Source organism: Musca domestica, unplaced genomic scaffold (genome assembly GCF_030504385.1).
Source record: "Musca domestica strain aabys unplaced genomic scaffold, Musca_domestica.polishedcontigs.V.1.1 10, whole genome shotgun sequence".
NCBI lineage: Eukaryota > Metazoa > Arthropoda > Insecta > Diptera > Muscidae > Musca > Musca domestica.
This window is the reverse complement of record NW_026712115.1, coordinates 1,212,873-1,228,386: the sequence shown is the minus strand read 5'-3', so window position 1 is coordinate 1,228,386 and position 15,514 is coordinate 1,212,873. Positions and strand designations below refer to the sequence as shown.

At 34.5% G+C, this 15,514-nt stretch overlaps 1 protein-coding gene across 1 annotated transcript; it reads left to right on the top strand.

Moving 5' to 3' along the window:
- The first annotated feature begins 6,235 nt into the window (after positions 1 to 6,235).
- LOC131803684 (uncharacterized) lies at positions 6,236 to 12,368 on the top strand. Its single transcript, XM_059125179.1, has 4 exons — positions 6,236 to 6,629; positions 6,708 to 6,793; positions 9,590 to 9,746; positions 11,806 to 12,368. The coding sequence occupies exons 1-4, from the start codon at positions 6,440 to 6,442 to the stop codon at positions 11,946 to 11,948; spliced, it is 576 nt and encodes a 191-aa protein (XP_058981162.1). The 5' UTR covers positions 6,236 to 6,439; the 3' UTR covers positions 11,949 to 12,368.
- Positions 12,369 to 15,514: the final 3,146 nt, after the last annotated feature.

Sequence of the window (15,514 nt, the reverse complement as noted above, 5' to 3'; positions counted from 1 at the left end):
TCGTGTACCACATTTGGCTTTGGAGCAGTTTTAGTTTGATTTCAGAGGGAACTAATATATAGGTGGCATATCCAATTCTGAACCGATTTTCACTAAATTGGACGGAGACATTTTAATCGTTTATACCAAATAATATTGCTATAGAGTACACATCACTTCGCGAAGGATTATGTTAAAAAATATATATCGGGGCCGAGATCCACAAAATGAAAACGTACGTAACGGAATTCGCTTAATTTTGGCTGATATTAGCCATTATTTGCACAATTAACCTGAAATCGGTTGAAGATTTATATGGAAGCTATATTCAAATCTGATCCAATCTTGATAAAATTTGGCAGAGGCATATCCGAGCTCTATAAGATATCTGGTACCAAATATCATTGTTGTCTAATGCATATTACGAATATGAGGGACTTAAAACCAAATCGGATGAAACATATACATGGGAGCTATAGCTATATCTAAACCGATTTTCACCAAATTTGGTGTACTTGCTTCTAGAATGAATTTGGTCGGATGTCATTCATTCACTTCAGGTCATTAGGACTGATATTGGCCATTTGGCGTACAATTAACCCGAAACCGGTTGAAGATATATGGGAGCTATATCTAAATCTGATCCGATTATCACCAATTTCAATAGGGTTGGTCCTTGGGTCAAACAAATATTGTTTGCAGAATTTCATCTCAATTGTATAATAAATGCGACCTGCATTTTGTTCACATGAAAATACATGGACGGACGGACTGACATAAATCGACTCAGAAAATGATTCTATGAATGTCCTCAGAAGTAACTATGGGTTTATCTCGCTTCCTTCTCTCTGTTACAAAGAAATGTACAAAGACATAATACCCTTACCACCATGTGGTGTAAAGTATAAAAAGTTCCCATCTCTGATTTTTGTGTATACAATGGATTTATAAATATAAATTTTGATAATGAGATGTTGTCAAATGAATAAATTGCAGAAAATGAGGAGATGGAAATGCTTATTTGCAATGACTTTACCTTCTTAATTTTACAATGAAAACACCGATTCCATGAACAAATTTTACATTCAAAAAAATTGGAAGGTATTTTATAGAATATTTCACGTTTCATGTCGAGGACCTTAATTCTCGCTCAATGAAAATTTGAAATGACCACCTTTATAAAATAAAGAAACGTCAGTTTATATTTTCGAACTTTCCTTGTCAAATTTTACTTCAATAAGAAACAAGTTCCCCTCTCAGATTTGTATTAATACAATGGATTTTTAAATACAATATTTGACAATAAAAGGATGATGATTTTATACATTTTTCTTTCATTTATACATTTTTCTTTCATTCCTTACTACACCGAAAAGAAAAACCTCAATAAAGAAATATACTTAGATACTAATTCCCATGGCATAATTACAGAAGGTACAACAAAGCTACCCCCTAAATACATTTTTTATACCCTCCACCAAAAAAAGTATGGAGGGTATATTAAGTTCGTCATTCCGTTTGTAACTAATCGAAATAATCATTTTAGACCCAACAAAGTATATATATTCTTGATCAGCGTAAAATTCTTAGACGATTTAGCCCCGTCCGTCTGTTGTAATCACGCTACAGTCTAAACGAATTAAGATAGAAAGCTAAAATTTTGCACAGATCTCTCTTTTGTCTGCAGGCAGGTCAAGTTTGAAGATGGGCTATATCGGTCCACGATATCGTATAGCCCCCATATAACGGTACCCCAACGGTATTCGGTATTTTGATGATTTTAGCCACATTTTTCAATGGAATTGTCTGAAATTCCACAAAAGGAGTCCCTTGTGGACATTTTACCCCCTCAAAAAGAATTGTCTATATAGGTCCACGATATCGTATATCCCCCATATAACTGAACCCACCGATATTCATTATTTTGATGATGTTAGCCACATTTTTCAATGGAATTGTCTTAAAATCCACACAAGTAGTTCCTTGTGAGTACTTTACCCCCTGAGAGAGAATTGTCTATACAGGTCCACGATATCGTATATCCCCCATATAACGGTACCCCCCCGATATTCGGTATTTTGATGATTTTACCCACATTTTTCATCGGAATTGTCTGAAAATCCACACAAGGAGTTCCTTGTGGGTACTTTATACCTCGGCAGAAAATTATCTATATAGGTCCACGATATCGTATAGCCCTCATATAACGGTACCCCCGATATTCGGTATTTTGATGCTTTTAGCCATAGTTTTCAACGGAATGGTCACAAGGGGTTCTTTGTACACAAGGGGTTCTTTGTCAGCACTTTACCCCTGAAACGGAGTTGTCTACATAGGTCCACAATATTGTATATCCCCCATATAACGGTACTCCCCTTTATTCGGTATTTTGATGATTTTAGCCACTTTTTCCAATGGAATTATCTGAAAATCCACACTTTACACGAAGACATAGATTTGTCTTTATAGGTCCAAAATATCGTATATCCCCCCAAATCGGCACCTTCCAATATTAGATATTTTAAAGATTTTAAAAGAATTTTTAATGGATTTTATTTTTATTTTATTTATTTTTTTTTTTTTTTTGAAAATTTTTCTAATTCGTTCCAAATGGTGGAGGGTATTCAAAGTTCGGCCCGGCCGAACTTACTACTTTTTTACTTGTTTCTTTTATTTTTATTATTCTGTCAAAACATATACACATTTTGTGTATGTGTGTGTATTGTTCTGAATAAAAGATACAATAATTTGAAATTATTTGAAATTCGGTTGCAAAATAAATGCAAATTTTAGACGAAATGGTTAAGAAATTGTACAATTTAGTGATACAACTTTTTTATACCCTCCACCATGGGTAGGAGGGTATATTAACTTTGTCATTCCGTTTGTAACACCTCTAAATATTCGTCGTAGACCCCATAAAGTATATATATTCATAATCAGCATAAAATTCTAAGACGATTTAGCGATGTCCGTCTGTCTGTCTGTCTGTCTGTCTGTCCGTCTGTCTGTCTGTTGAAATCACGATAGAGCCCACATTATTTGACGTAGACCTTTGAAATTTGGCACAAGTGTGTGTATTGTCCCTAGGATGGTTGGTATTGAAAATGAGATATATCGGTCCACGTTCTGGTATAGTCCCCATATAACGGTACCTCCCGATATTCGGTATTTTGATGATTTATGCCACATTTTTTCACGGATTTATCTGAAAATTGGTATTTGTAGATCATGACGGGTCCCTGAGCGTGTGGCAAAACATTGCATGTATAGGTCCACGTTTTGGTATAGCTCCCATATAACGGTACCTACCGATATTCGGTATTTTGATGATTTATGCCACATTTTTTCACGGATTTGTCCGAAAATTGGTATTTGTAGGTCATGACGGGTCCCTGAGCGTGTGGCAAAACATTGCATGTATAGGTCCACGTTTTGGTATAGCCCCCATATAACGGTACCTACCGATATTCGGTATTTTGATGATTTATGCCACATTTTTTCACGGATTTGTCTGAAAATTGGTATTTGTAGGTCACAACGGGTCCCTGAGCGTGTAGCAAAACATTGCATGTATAGGTCCACGTTCTGGTATAGTCCCCATATAACGGTACCTCCCGATATTCGGTATTTTGATGATTTATGCCACATTTTTTCACTGATTTGTGTAAAAGTTGGTATTTGTGGGTCATAATGGGTCCTAGGTCGTGTGGCGAAACATTGTAATTATAGGTGCACGTGTTGGTGTAGCCCCTATATAACGGTACCTCCCGATATTCGCATTTTAATGTTTTTTGCCACATTTTTTCTAATGTTCTTTTACCCTAGGGTGGAGGGTATTAAAAGTTTGGCCCGGCCGAACTTAATGTTTTTTTACTTGTTTCCTACTATTTTAGATTCAATCTTGAAATTCCAGTCCTTTTTTCCGGGGTTCTTCCCAATTAAAGAATTTTACTAAAAAAAAATAAAAATAAACAAAGCCAACTGTTACATATTTAAAAGTCTATTTGACACTATAAGACTCCAGCACAGAGTTGTATTTTTCTAGTTTCTTTGAAGTTGATCAACTTTTCTTGTTGAGCCATGAATCTAACTATGTACCTTAACATTTTGAAAGAATGTTTGCCTTGGCGAAGATTATAATTTTGATCAAGACAGTGATCCGAAACACAAGGCTTATTAAGTGCGGTCCTGGCTGCTATATAATTGTCTCCACGTCACGGATACACCAGCCCAGAGTCCAGACATAAACCCCATGGAGAAAAAGAATGCATACAAAACAATAATGAATAGAAATACTCATGGCTCGATTAGAAAGGTTATTTAACTTCAAAAAACTAGGAAAAATACAACCCTATGCAACAACTGCTTTTGTTTATTTTATATTTTTTTTTTGTTCTTACAAAATTCTTATATTGGGGAAAAATTAAAAAACATGAAAGTTGGGGTTATTCCGATAGAAGAGAAATACAGTTTCATTACAAAATTGTACAATTTGTTGTCCATTAATGTCGAAAATATGCATTTCTATTGTACCTGAATTTAAAAACAAATCTCAATGTTTTTTTTTTTTTTTTTTTTTTTTTTTTGTTTTTATTCAAATCAATACATACGCAAACTGTGTAAATTTTTTGACAAGATAAGTACACAAAGGAAGAAAATTGTATTTAGGAGGTAGCTTTGCTCTATCTTCTGTAAATATACCACGGAAGTTTTTTAAATTGTACGAAGTGTGCGAATTTGGCTTTGACATTGAAATATGATCTCTTTTAATATTTATTTATTTTTTTACTTTAAATGAATTAAAATGTTACGTTTTTTTGTTTTTTAAATTACTTACATAGTGTACTAATAAAATGTAAAAAAAAGTTGTAAATTTTGATTTTTAGAAGTTATAAAAAAAATTAAAATGTATCTTTAGCTGTACGAGTTTCGCTTGGAGCTACTGTATTAGTTTGAGTATGATATGCTGTCAAATGTAACATTTTGGAAAAACAACATATTATTGCACAAGATTACCTTTTAAAATCTGCCACAGGTTCTTCGATATACAGCATATATATTAATTTGATTTATAACGGCGTTAGCTAAAATTTGTAGCATACACAAATATTCAACTTCACGCCCAAAATATAAATTTTCAATACACAAAAAGGCAACTGTCAATGGTAAAATTGCTCAACTTTGTAATTTCCATGGTAGAAGAATATAGGTAGACGCGTCGACACAGCTGCTGGGACAATGAACTGTCAAACCAATTTTGGTATTGAAAATGTTGAATGAAAAATTATTTATATTTGTAAAAATTGTTGAAAATCGCGAATTATAACAGCCTCCGAATGACGTAGTATAAGAAAACATATAAAAATCCACTTATATTTGAAAAAACATTTAAATTTTTTTGACATATCAATGCTTCCAAGCGTTGATGCATCTACCTGTATTCTTCTGCCATGGAAATTTCGTACGCCCAACGTATTTGAATAACTCTCATATAAATACGTGTTTAAATTATTGGTGTGAAAAACGTCGACCGAATACGTTGAATTTTAAGTAACACTGTGAAATCTCTTAAATGGCTTCAATAAGGTCGTAGAAGGGATTTGTATTTCATTTTCTCAATTCTATCATGGTAAAATTAAGAAGGTAAGGTAATTTCAAATAAGCATTCCCATCTTTTCAGTTTCTGTAATTTAGATTGCTAAATTTCACTGCATGGAAAGCTGGTCGTCATCTCTTATTTGCCAAAGGAATAATTTTGAAAAAAAAATGTAAACTTATGATTGCATGACTTTACCTTCTTAATTCTACCATGAATACAGGTAGATGCATCAACGCTTGGAGCATTGATATGTCAAAAAAATTTAAATGTTTTTTTCAAATATAAGTAGATTTTTATATTTTTTTCTTACACCACGTCATTTGGAGGCTATTATAATTCGCGTTTTTCAACAATTTTTACAAATTTAAATAATTTTTCATTAAACATTTTCAATTCCAAAATTGGTTTGATAGTTCATTGTCCCAGCAGCTGTGTCGACGCGTCTACATGTATTCTTCTACCATGCATGAATTCTATACTAACAACCCCGTAGTTCAATGAGCACAACTGCTGATGCGTTGACATAAAAGAAGCACCCTGTCTCTTTTTATCTACAACTAATACATACGCTTTTCAACACTGAACACAGCAAAAGCATATGGAAAAGCTGTTTTTGTTTGCCACAAAAAGCTTTGCTGAAAGAGATAACTGCGACGCTTATTTTTAGTTGATATTTTCCAGCAATTCAAAGCAGTCGTATCGTCTCCAGTCTGGTTGCGCTCGCCATCATTAGATAAGGAGTGGATATAAATTTCCATTTTTTTGTTTGGATATTCGATTGAAATACAAGAACACGTTAATTCCGTAGAATTGTGAAATTCGAGTTTAGTTGTCGCCTTTGTTCTCATCCCCAGAACAATGAATAGTTTGTGTGGTTTTCGTTTGTCCACTGTGGGCATTGTAATCGGTTGGTTCAATTTAATTGGTTCCATATTCTCAACAATTGTACTGTGTGTGGCCTTTTCCCGTTTGGATGATTTGGTCAAACTTATACAGGATAACCTGGACAATGGCGCAAATGCAGTCGATAATGTTGGCATCAGGACCGGTAAGTCAACGACCTGGGCATTATCTTGGAATGCCATGTAAATATTTGCATTATTCGTTCTTTTCTCCTCCATTGCAGCTGTTATTATTACCCTGTGCGTTTATCTTACTACCAGTGTGACCAATGTAATTGCATCGTCGCTCTTGATTGTGGGCACAGTAAAGGTAAGTCGTTTATTTATTTTTTGATGATGGGACGTGCGCATAACAAGAAAAAATATGAAATTTAATATCTTAAGAACTTGAGTATGTGATTTTGTTTTGCTGTCTTGGTATTTCATCAAATTTTGATATGCGCAATTTTTTTTTACGACTTTAATCTTCGTCTGTTGTTCTGGTTAGCAATTCAGTGGTTTCAGCTGAACAACGCAGGGGTATACATATTTACGACGCACTCAGACATTGTAACAAATTGCGAAAATATGTTACCGCACTGCAGTGGAGAGCTATAAAAATAGTTCAATCCGTTGATATTCCATAAAGATATAGAGGGGTTATTACAAGGCACTTAAGCATGGGGTTTCTGAATTAGAAATTGGAATGATAATGAACAATTATTATCGTCGATGCATTTATTACTTAGGATAGTTATTTTTATTTCGTGATTATGTATTAAAATTTTATATTTTCATTACATTTAACAAAAAAGCATTAGGGGCATAATGTGTATAATGCCCACTATTGAACGATTTTGGGTGTCCCGACGGCAAAATAAAATTAACTTTCGTTTCGTTTGTAATGGGCAAGTGACGTTATCATCCTGGTGGTCATTTGTCTTGACATTATTGCGATTCATAATTCGTAGGGCATCAGGAGTTGTAACCACGAAATGTCAATACATATTTCTCACTGACAATATAGTCCGTTTTTCAATGAAAGACATATTCCGATGTAGAAAAAACAACTAAGACAAATAAACGATTTCGAATCGGCAATAAAAACAAAGCTGTTTGAGATCTTTTAAAAGTTGACTGAATTGGTTCTATGAAGAAGTTTGATGTCTTCAAAAATCGAAATACTTTGGATTCGATGCTGCACAACTGCGTATGCTTATGAAAAATCTTGAATAATAAGAAGCGAACTTCTAAGACATCATCCTAGAATGAGTGATTGCAAAGTAAAGCGCGAATGTTCCACTGATGAGCTATCTACGACCATAGGTAGGTGCTAGACCTTTTTTTGATTGTCCCTGATGATTTTCTTTTTACAATAATTTATAAATCTTATCCCGAAGATAATTCTTAAGAATAATTTGAAAGACTATTGATGTTATTTCTAGAATTTGCAGGACTACAATATTGGTATCAACAACGGCTACGGCACCCTAAGTTTTTTTTCTAAATTCGAACTTTTAATTATTCTATATCGGCTTGGTTGGTTTTTAGTTTGGGTTTATTGAAGACCTCATAGCTACTACTACTTCACTCGGATTTCTTTGGTCCATTGTGTTTAGATGCAATTACTTTCAGGATGGCGCAGTCGTCTCAATTCGTATTGGGCACGTATTGACGAAGATGTGCGAAACGTCTACCCGGCGTGTGATACGAAATTAGTCATATTTATTTTAGAAAATATCTGATCTGCGATGTTATCATTATTTGATTTATAGCCTGTTCAGCAAACACAAACAAAACGAAGTGCCAAAGTAAACAATCAAAAAATATCAATCGTTCATTTACAAAATGTAAACAAAGTAAAATATTGTGTTTGAAAATGGATATTTCGCCCAAAAAGGTATGGTCAATTTCATCCGCTGTGCTGTGTTGATCCCAAAAGATGCGCTTCTTCGCTTTTCCAAACTCTAAACCCACGTAAAATTAGGCGCCAATTGGCAACGTTCACACTTCCTTATACCTTTTTATACCCTACACCACAAGGTGGTCAGGGTATTATGTCTTTGTGCATTTGTTTGTAACAGGCAAAAGGAAACGAGATAGACCCATAGTTCCTTTTGATGATCTGCATAGAATCACTTTCTGAGTTGATTTATGCATGTCAGTCCGTCTGTCCATGTATTCTTGTGAACAAAATGCAGGTCGCATTTATTATCCGATTGAGATGAAACTTTGCAAAAAACATTTGTTTGGTCCAAGGACGAACCCTATTGAAATTGGAGATAATCGGTAAAAATTTAGATATAGCTCCCATATATATCTTCGTCCGATTTGCCTTTTATTGTGCACCAAACGTGTAATATCAGCCCGAATAGTATGAAATTAGGCCTGAAAATAAGTATGCCAAATTTAATCGAAATCGGTTCAGATATAGCTATAGCTCCCATATATATTGTTCATCCGATTTGTTATTTTTGTCCTCCGCAGCCGTAATATGCACTCTGTAACAACAATATTTGGGGAAATATATCAAATGCAGCTCAGAAATACCTTTGCTAAATTTTATCGAGATCGGTTCAGATTTGGATATAGCTCGCATATATAACTTCGTCTGATTTACCTTTTATTGTGCACCAAACGCCTAATATTTGGAATGGAATTTGGCACATACGACCGAATTTAGTCTAGAAGGTAGTATGCCAAATTTGGTGAAGATCGGTTCAGATATAGCTATAGCTCCCATATATATTATTCATCCGATTTGTTGTATTTGTTACCTACCTTTATCTGATTTCAAATTAATTTGGGCAATACACGTCCGAATTTAAAAGATACAAATGCTTTGGCATATTTAGTGCTTTGAATTTTAAATTATAATTATAATCATAGCGTGTATGATTGAATTCTCCCATAAAAACTTTTAATTATTAAGTGGAGCTCAACTAAATTAGCAAAGTGGTGTAGGGTATCATAAAATCGGCCCCGCCCGACTTTAGGACTTTCTTTACTGGTTTTTTATTAAATTTCCTGCCTTATCATTTATTTGCATTTTTATTGTTATCTTATTGACATGGAAATAATTGGTAAATCTTATTTTTTTAACAATTATTTTCTTTCATTATTTCAGGAACGTCACCTTTTGCTGGCACCTTGGCTAGTTAATGCCTACATTTTCATCTTTTTCAATGTCCTCAACTTCATATACATGATATATGTAGCTATTGCTAAGGGGCTTCCAGTCGGTTCAACTCTGGGCACAATAATTGGTACTGCATTAAGTCTGGGTAAGTAGTAACAAGTAAAAAAGCTGTAAATTCGGCCGGGCCGATCTTTGAATACTCTCCACCATTTGGTAAAAATTTGGCATAATGTAGCTAAAATCATCAAAATACCGAATATAGGGAGGTACCATGGGAGTTATAAAACATGGATCTGCAAAGACAATTTTTGGTATAGGTTGTAGTATCCATCACGAACCTCAAATACAAAACTTGAAACAATTCCGGTAAATAATGTCGCTAAAATCATCAAAATACCGAATATCGGGGGGTACCGTTATATGGGGGCTATACGAAGATGTGGACACACATGGCCCATTTTCTGTCTTATGCTGTAGTATCTGTTACAAACTTCAAATACCAATTTTGAAATTCCGGTAAATAATATCGCTTAAATCATGAAAATATCGCATATAGGGAGGTACCGTTATATGAGGTCTATACGAAGACGTGGACCTACATGGCCCATTTTCAATACCGAAAGTCCTGCAGACACAATACACATTTTAGTAAATTTTTATCAACTCACTTCATTTCGTTCGAAAGCTAGAGTAATTTCCACAGACGGATAGACGGACGGACATTGCTAAATTGACATAGAATTCTATGCTGATCAAGAATATATATACTTTGTGAGGTCTAAAATCTGTTCGAGGTGTTACAAACGGAATGACAAACTTAATATACCCTCCATACTATGCTGGAGGGTATAAGAACGAAAAAATAAACAACCAATGAGTCATCATTATTATCGGCGTGGTTATCAATCATGCATGTTGAGCTTGTAAAGTATGCAGGGCAATGTGTTTTTTAATCAATTGTTTTTTCCTACGAATTTATTTGCTGTTACAAACAATTATTTATTTGCGGTGATTTACCCATTTTTTTTTTTAATTTTATTATTATCTTCAATATTTGCATGTGAATGAACAGCAAAATCTGCAATGGCAAGTAACTAGTTTATTTATGGATGCTAGTGAGTTTAGACAGACGGATTTTTCTCTGATTCTTGTTTGAACAACTAAGAATTACCTAGTCTTACAAATTGGATGGAAAGTGTAGTGTTTTTCAGGCACATGTTTTTCAGGCAGAAGAATTGATGGAGGGTGAAATAACTCAATCGGTGACTATTTATGTGGATAGTCAAGTGGCTCTTAAAGCTACTGAATCTTATACAATAAATTTCGATGCATACCACTCTCGGGTAACTGTCCGTTGCAATATTGAGGGAAAGAGAATGGCAATGATGGATTCGCAGTCACCAAGCCTTGAGGTCGCCGACATCTTAAAACCTTCTCTTTGTCATTTGACAAAAGCACTAAAACTACTATTTAAAAAGAAAGCCAAAATATGCAACGAACCACGGTGCAAGGTATCAAAACAAATCTGGTAAGATATCTCCTTACGTAGAACACAATCTCTATTAAGTATGAATGAATTAACGATAAACGAACGGATAACGGTAGAAGTAATAACAGGTCATCCCTACATCTGATCAATAAAGTCTACATGAGATTATTCTAATGTCGAATATTGCAGCCTTTGTGAGGATTAGGAAGAGAATGAATCTATTGAACACCCATTATGACACTACCCTGCTCTATTCAGGGAAATACTACGAGATATGGGGGAACATTGGACTCATGATATCAGTGTGCATTCAGGCACAGATCCCATAGTCATCTGTAACTTCTCAAAAATTCTACAGAAAATCTGTGATTTATTTTATGGCATGGGTAAGAACCCGACTATCAGAATAAAGCTATGTACCATAAAAATCAATATGATTGGAAAACTTATGATCTCTACTACAGTTTAGAATTTACTTTATTGTGTTGTATGAAGAAATTAAGTATATCGTTATTAAAAAAGATTGAATTTATCCAAAAAGCATTGTCATGTTGTTAACAAAACATGTACAACACGCTTCTTATCTGTATTGCTTTTGTTTGTATGACTCAAGGCTCACACCATGACACTAATACTTTTTTTTTATTTCTTTTCTGTAGATAACTCTAAATTAATATTTTATTCTAATTACAATACAATTGTTTTTCTTTTGCAGTGATTCAACTGATTATCTGGAATGCTATCTATTCGTTGTTCAAACAGATTCGTGCCAATCGTGATCTTCAACAACGTCTTTTGCCTACCACTTCGGCTGCTCAATATCCCAACTACACGAAAATGCCACCCACCGTCGAATAGGCAAGAGGATGAACCATTCGTGATACATGAAAAAATATTAAGAAATTTCTGAAACAATCTACAATTATGGACTGATTAAAACTGTATCAATGATAAATGAAATTTTATCGAAAATTTTGCTTGGATAAAGATAAAGTCTTGGATTATCCTACCTTCTTCCCACAGTATTGGAATCTAAATTTTGATTATCAAATTTTCGGCTATCAAAATCATATGTGATGTTTTTTATTATTATTATTATAATTAATGAATATTATTATCTCTATACATATATACGTATTATATCCCGCCAAAGATATATGTTATTGAAATATTTATATACGAAAAAAATACTTTATAAAAACAAATCTATATGTATACACCGAATTTTTTCGAAATAAAATTATTCGACTTGTAGTTACCTATGACAAAACAAGCAAACTAATTTTTAAGTGATTTTAAAGAAGAAACATTTCAGAGCAACAGTATAGCGAATTACTTCGATGATCTATTTAGTAAGCAAAACGAAACATTTGCGATTTTAGAAAAGAATTACGATCGAATATGTAGACATTTTTATAGAAACTAAAAATGATTGAGGAATGATTTCTAGCAAATAGTGCCACTGCCAAGAAAGTTAGCAGAGTTCATGCCATGGATCGTCTTGCGGAAATCACAAAAATGTTTGATTGCTTATAAAAAGGTAAGACTGAAAATAAGTAAAAACTAGTTAAAAGTGTGTCGGATTTGCCGACAGATGTATACCCTCACACAATGTTCGATTATTTCAATACAGTGTGAGATAAAAAAACTGGAACAAAGTCAAGCGTATTTTGGCCCATTCCCGCCGAAGCGTTTGCTTGAGGTGATCGACACTTTGGTATTTTTTGTGCCAACCTTGCTTTCCAAAATACTCCAGACGAACTGGTATTTGGAGATTTTTGTGGCCATTGTGCCCTAAAAATGAAGCGAAGAACCTCATTTTGTAACCATTTGGGTGGCGCGTGCTGAGTGCAATGGTGCTGAGTCCTGTGGGGATGTCCAAGGTCTGCGGCCAAAATGTTTGCGAGCCCAAGGCTTTAATACACATTGCAGAATATGTTCGCGATAATATTCGGCATTTATTCTGATGCCACAGTCGATTAATACGAGCAGAGAGCGACCATAGGCTGTTATGACGGCCCACACCATCACCATGGCCGGCGCTTGAGTTCTGGAGGCCAACCGAAGGTGCACATTTTCAGCCGACCTCTTTGGCAAGTTAACACGATAATTTTGTTTGTTTACAAACTGCTGGACAAAGAATGTTTTCTCATGTTTTCTCATCGGCAGTTCACCACTTTCGGCAAAGCGAAGCAACTCTTTAGCTCTTTTGAGTCTATTTTCTTTCAGTTGCTGTGTAAGTTCTTGCCCTTTTTGGAATATCAATGGCTTTACCCCGAGCTTATTTTTCAATATTTGCCAAATGGAATATTGAGATATGTTCAGCTCAAGAGCCATTTTTCGGCCACTGCGACGCAGGTTTCGATCAAGTCGCTTTACTTTTCGAATCATTTCTGCTGATGTTGCTATTTTCTTCCGTCCACTTCCTTGACATCGGACTACGCTACCAGTATCACGGTAACGAGTGATGGTCGAGACAAAAGATTTATTCACATTTAAATGATGGAGTGCTCTAACGATATCCACTTGTGGTTTTCCAGCCAAATATAAAGAAATCACACTATCACGCCTGAATTCCATCACGAATAACTTTTTTTCTTGAAAATTCTTAACAAAATGCTTTTGTAGGCTTGTAAACTATATAATGAGCTGTCACTGGAATAATTTTAACAGCTGTCGGATGAGTGACTTAGGTCTGCGGTTGGTTGCCGTTTTTTCTTCTCACCCTGTATATTTCGACTTCTGTTATAAATATTCCTACCCTCTATGGGGTAGGTTCCGAAGGAAGGGGCCAATATTGTCCATTGGGTATCGGATCGAGGTTTTGACTATATTGATTACATCCAAGAAGAAAATGTTAAAATATGAGTGAGGTTCCAGATAAAGTCGCCTAAGCATTCCATTTTCATACTTCATCTAATAGAGATAAAAATATTGGTTTGTGGAACATTACAAGAAAATCGAACATTTATATCGAATTTTATGAGAAGTCCTTAATTCCTTATTCATAACACGTTTTTGGTTGAGAGAAATATTTAGGTTTAGCAAGTTGTAAAGAATCTTTGACTTGTTTCGCAAGTTATGACAGATAAAAGTGTTGAAAATTGTGACCCTTTGTGGGTGTGGCCAGAGGGGTTCATATAATCTTTACAACAGATCTTGTATTGGCAAAAATGTTTGAATGTGTGAAATTTGAAGAGAGTTGGATGCTTATATCGCTTTCTTTATGTGTTTTGTTTTTCAAAATCTTTAACTCTATGTGGGGGAGGTACCTGAAAAAAAATTGTCCGATCTCTATCGAAATGTTAATTTTTCGTCTTATGAGATTCATGGATATAGAAAATGTTGTCCTTTTGTCCTCCAGAAGGAGTGGGCCTATATTTCGAATTTTCACAGCAGATCTTGCAAAAATAATAGAATGTGTGAAATATGAAGAAAACCTGATACTTATTTCGGATTTTATATTCGTTTTGGTTATTCAAAACTTTGACCCTTTGTGGGGGAGGTGCCAGAAGGAATGGTCCGATCTCTACCGTCTTTATAACAGAACTTGTGTTGATAGCGATAATGAAATGTGCCAATGAATGGAATCGGATGTTAATTTTGGTTTTATGAGCTGCATGGGTATTCAAAAATTTGACCCCTTTTTGTGAGAGGATCCCGAAGGAGTGGAACGATATATTCCATCTTCACACCAAATCTTTATGAACATTATTGTTATAATTGATTGATATGTTATAATAGATCAGATACTCACATTTTAAAGGATTTTTAAATCTGCTGTTTCTTAGTGATGCACAAGGTGAGATTGCAGCAGTAATTCTGCACAGCATTTATTTTTTTAATTTCCCGATAAGTAAGCATTTGCGGGTACAAAACAATATAATCCCTTATATTAAATAACACATTTGTATTTCTCAATGTGCAAAACAATGCTGATGTTACAACATCAACTAGTTTGCATTTCAATTTATGATGTGATTGTGTCAAGTCTGGCATGGTCGGTTCCGCCTACCATAACATTTTTTCGTTGTTTATATAAGAGGCACATACAGCGCATTTTATATTATTTCAAGGATCTTCTGTAAGAAGCAAAAGTCCTGGGTAAAACTTGAACGCAAATGAATGTCGGTTTATTAAGGTCATAGCGACCTACAATGGATTATCATAAAATGAATGCAAGATTTCCAATAAAAAAACGTAATCACTCATATAAAGTGTCGTGCAATGTTACTGGAAAACATTTATTCATACCCTTAAGGTATATCTGCTTTAGCGAAATTTGAGCACTTGCAGGGTATTTATTCTTCAATGTTTCAATATAAATGGTGGTATTACACCCAGATTAGGCTTGCAAAAAGTGAAATTCTTATACTCTTCAACACTTTCTTCTAAGTAAATTGGTGGACCAAGATAGTACCGAC

Bases quoted from the DNA above. Each gene is read 5' to 3' on its own strand.
- LOC131803684 (XM_059125179.1), top strand. From the start codon at position 6,440: ATGAATAGTTTGTGTGGTTTTCGTTTGTCCACTGTGGGCATTGTAATC. The intron at 6,630-6,707 runs GTAAGTCAACGA...CCTCCATTGCAG, and splicing joins TAATGTTGGCATCAGGACCG to CTGTTATTATTACCCTGTGC. The intron at 6,794-9,589 runs GTAAGTCGTTTA...TCATTATTTCAG, and splicing joins TGATTGTGGGCACAGTAAAG to GAACGTCACCTTTTGCTGGC.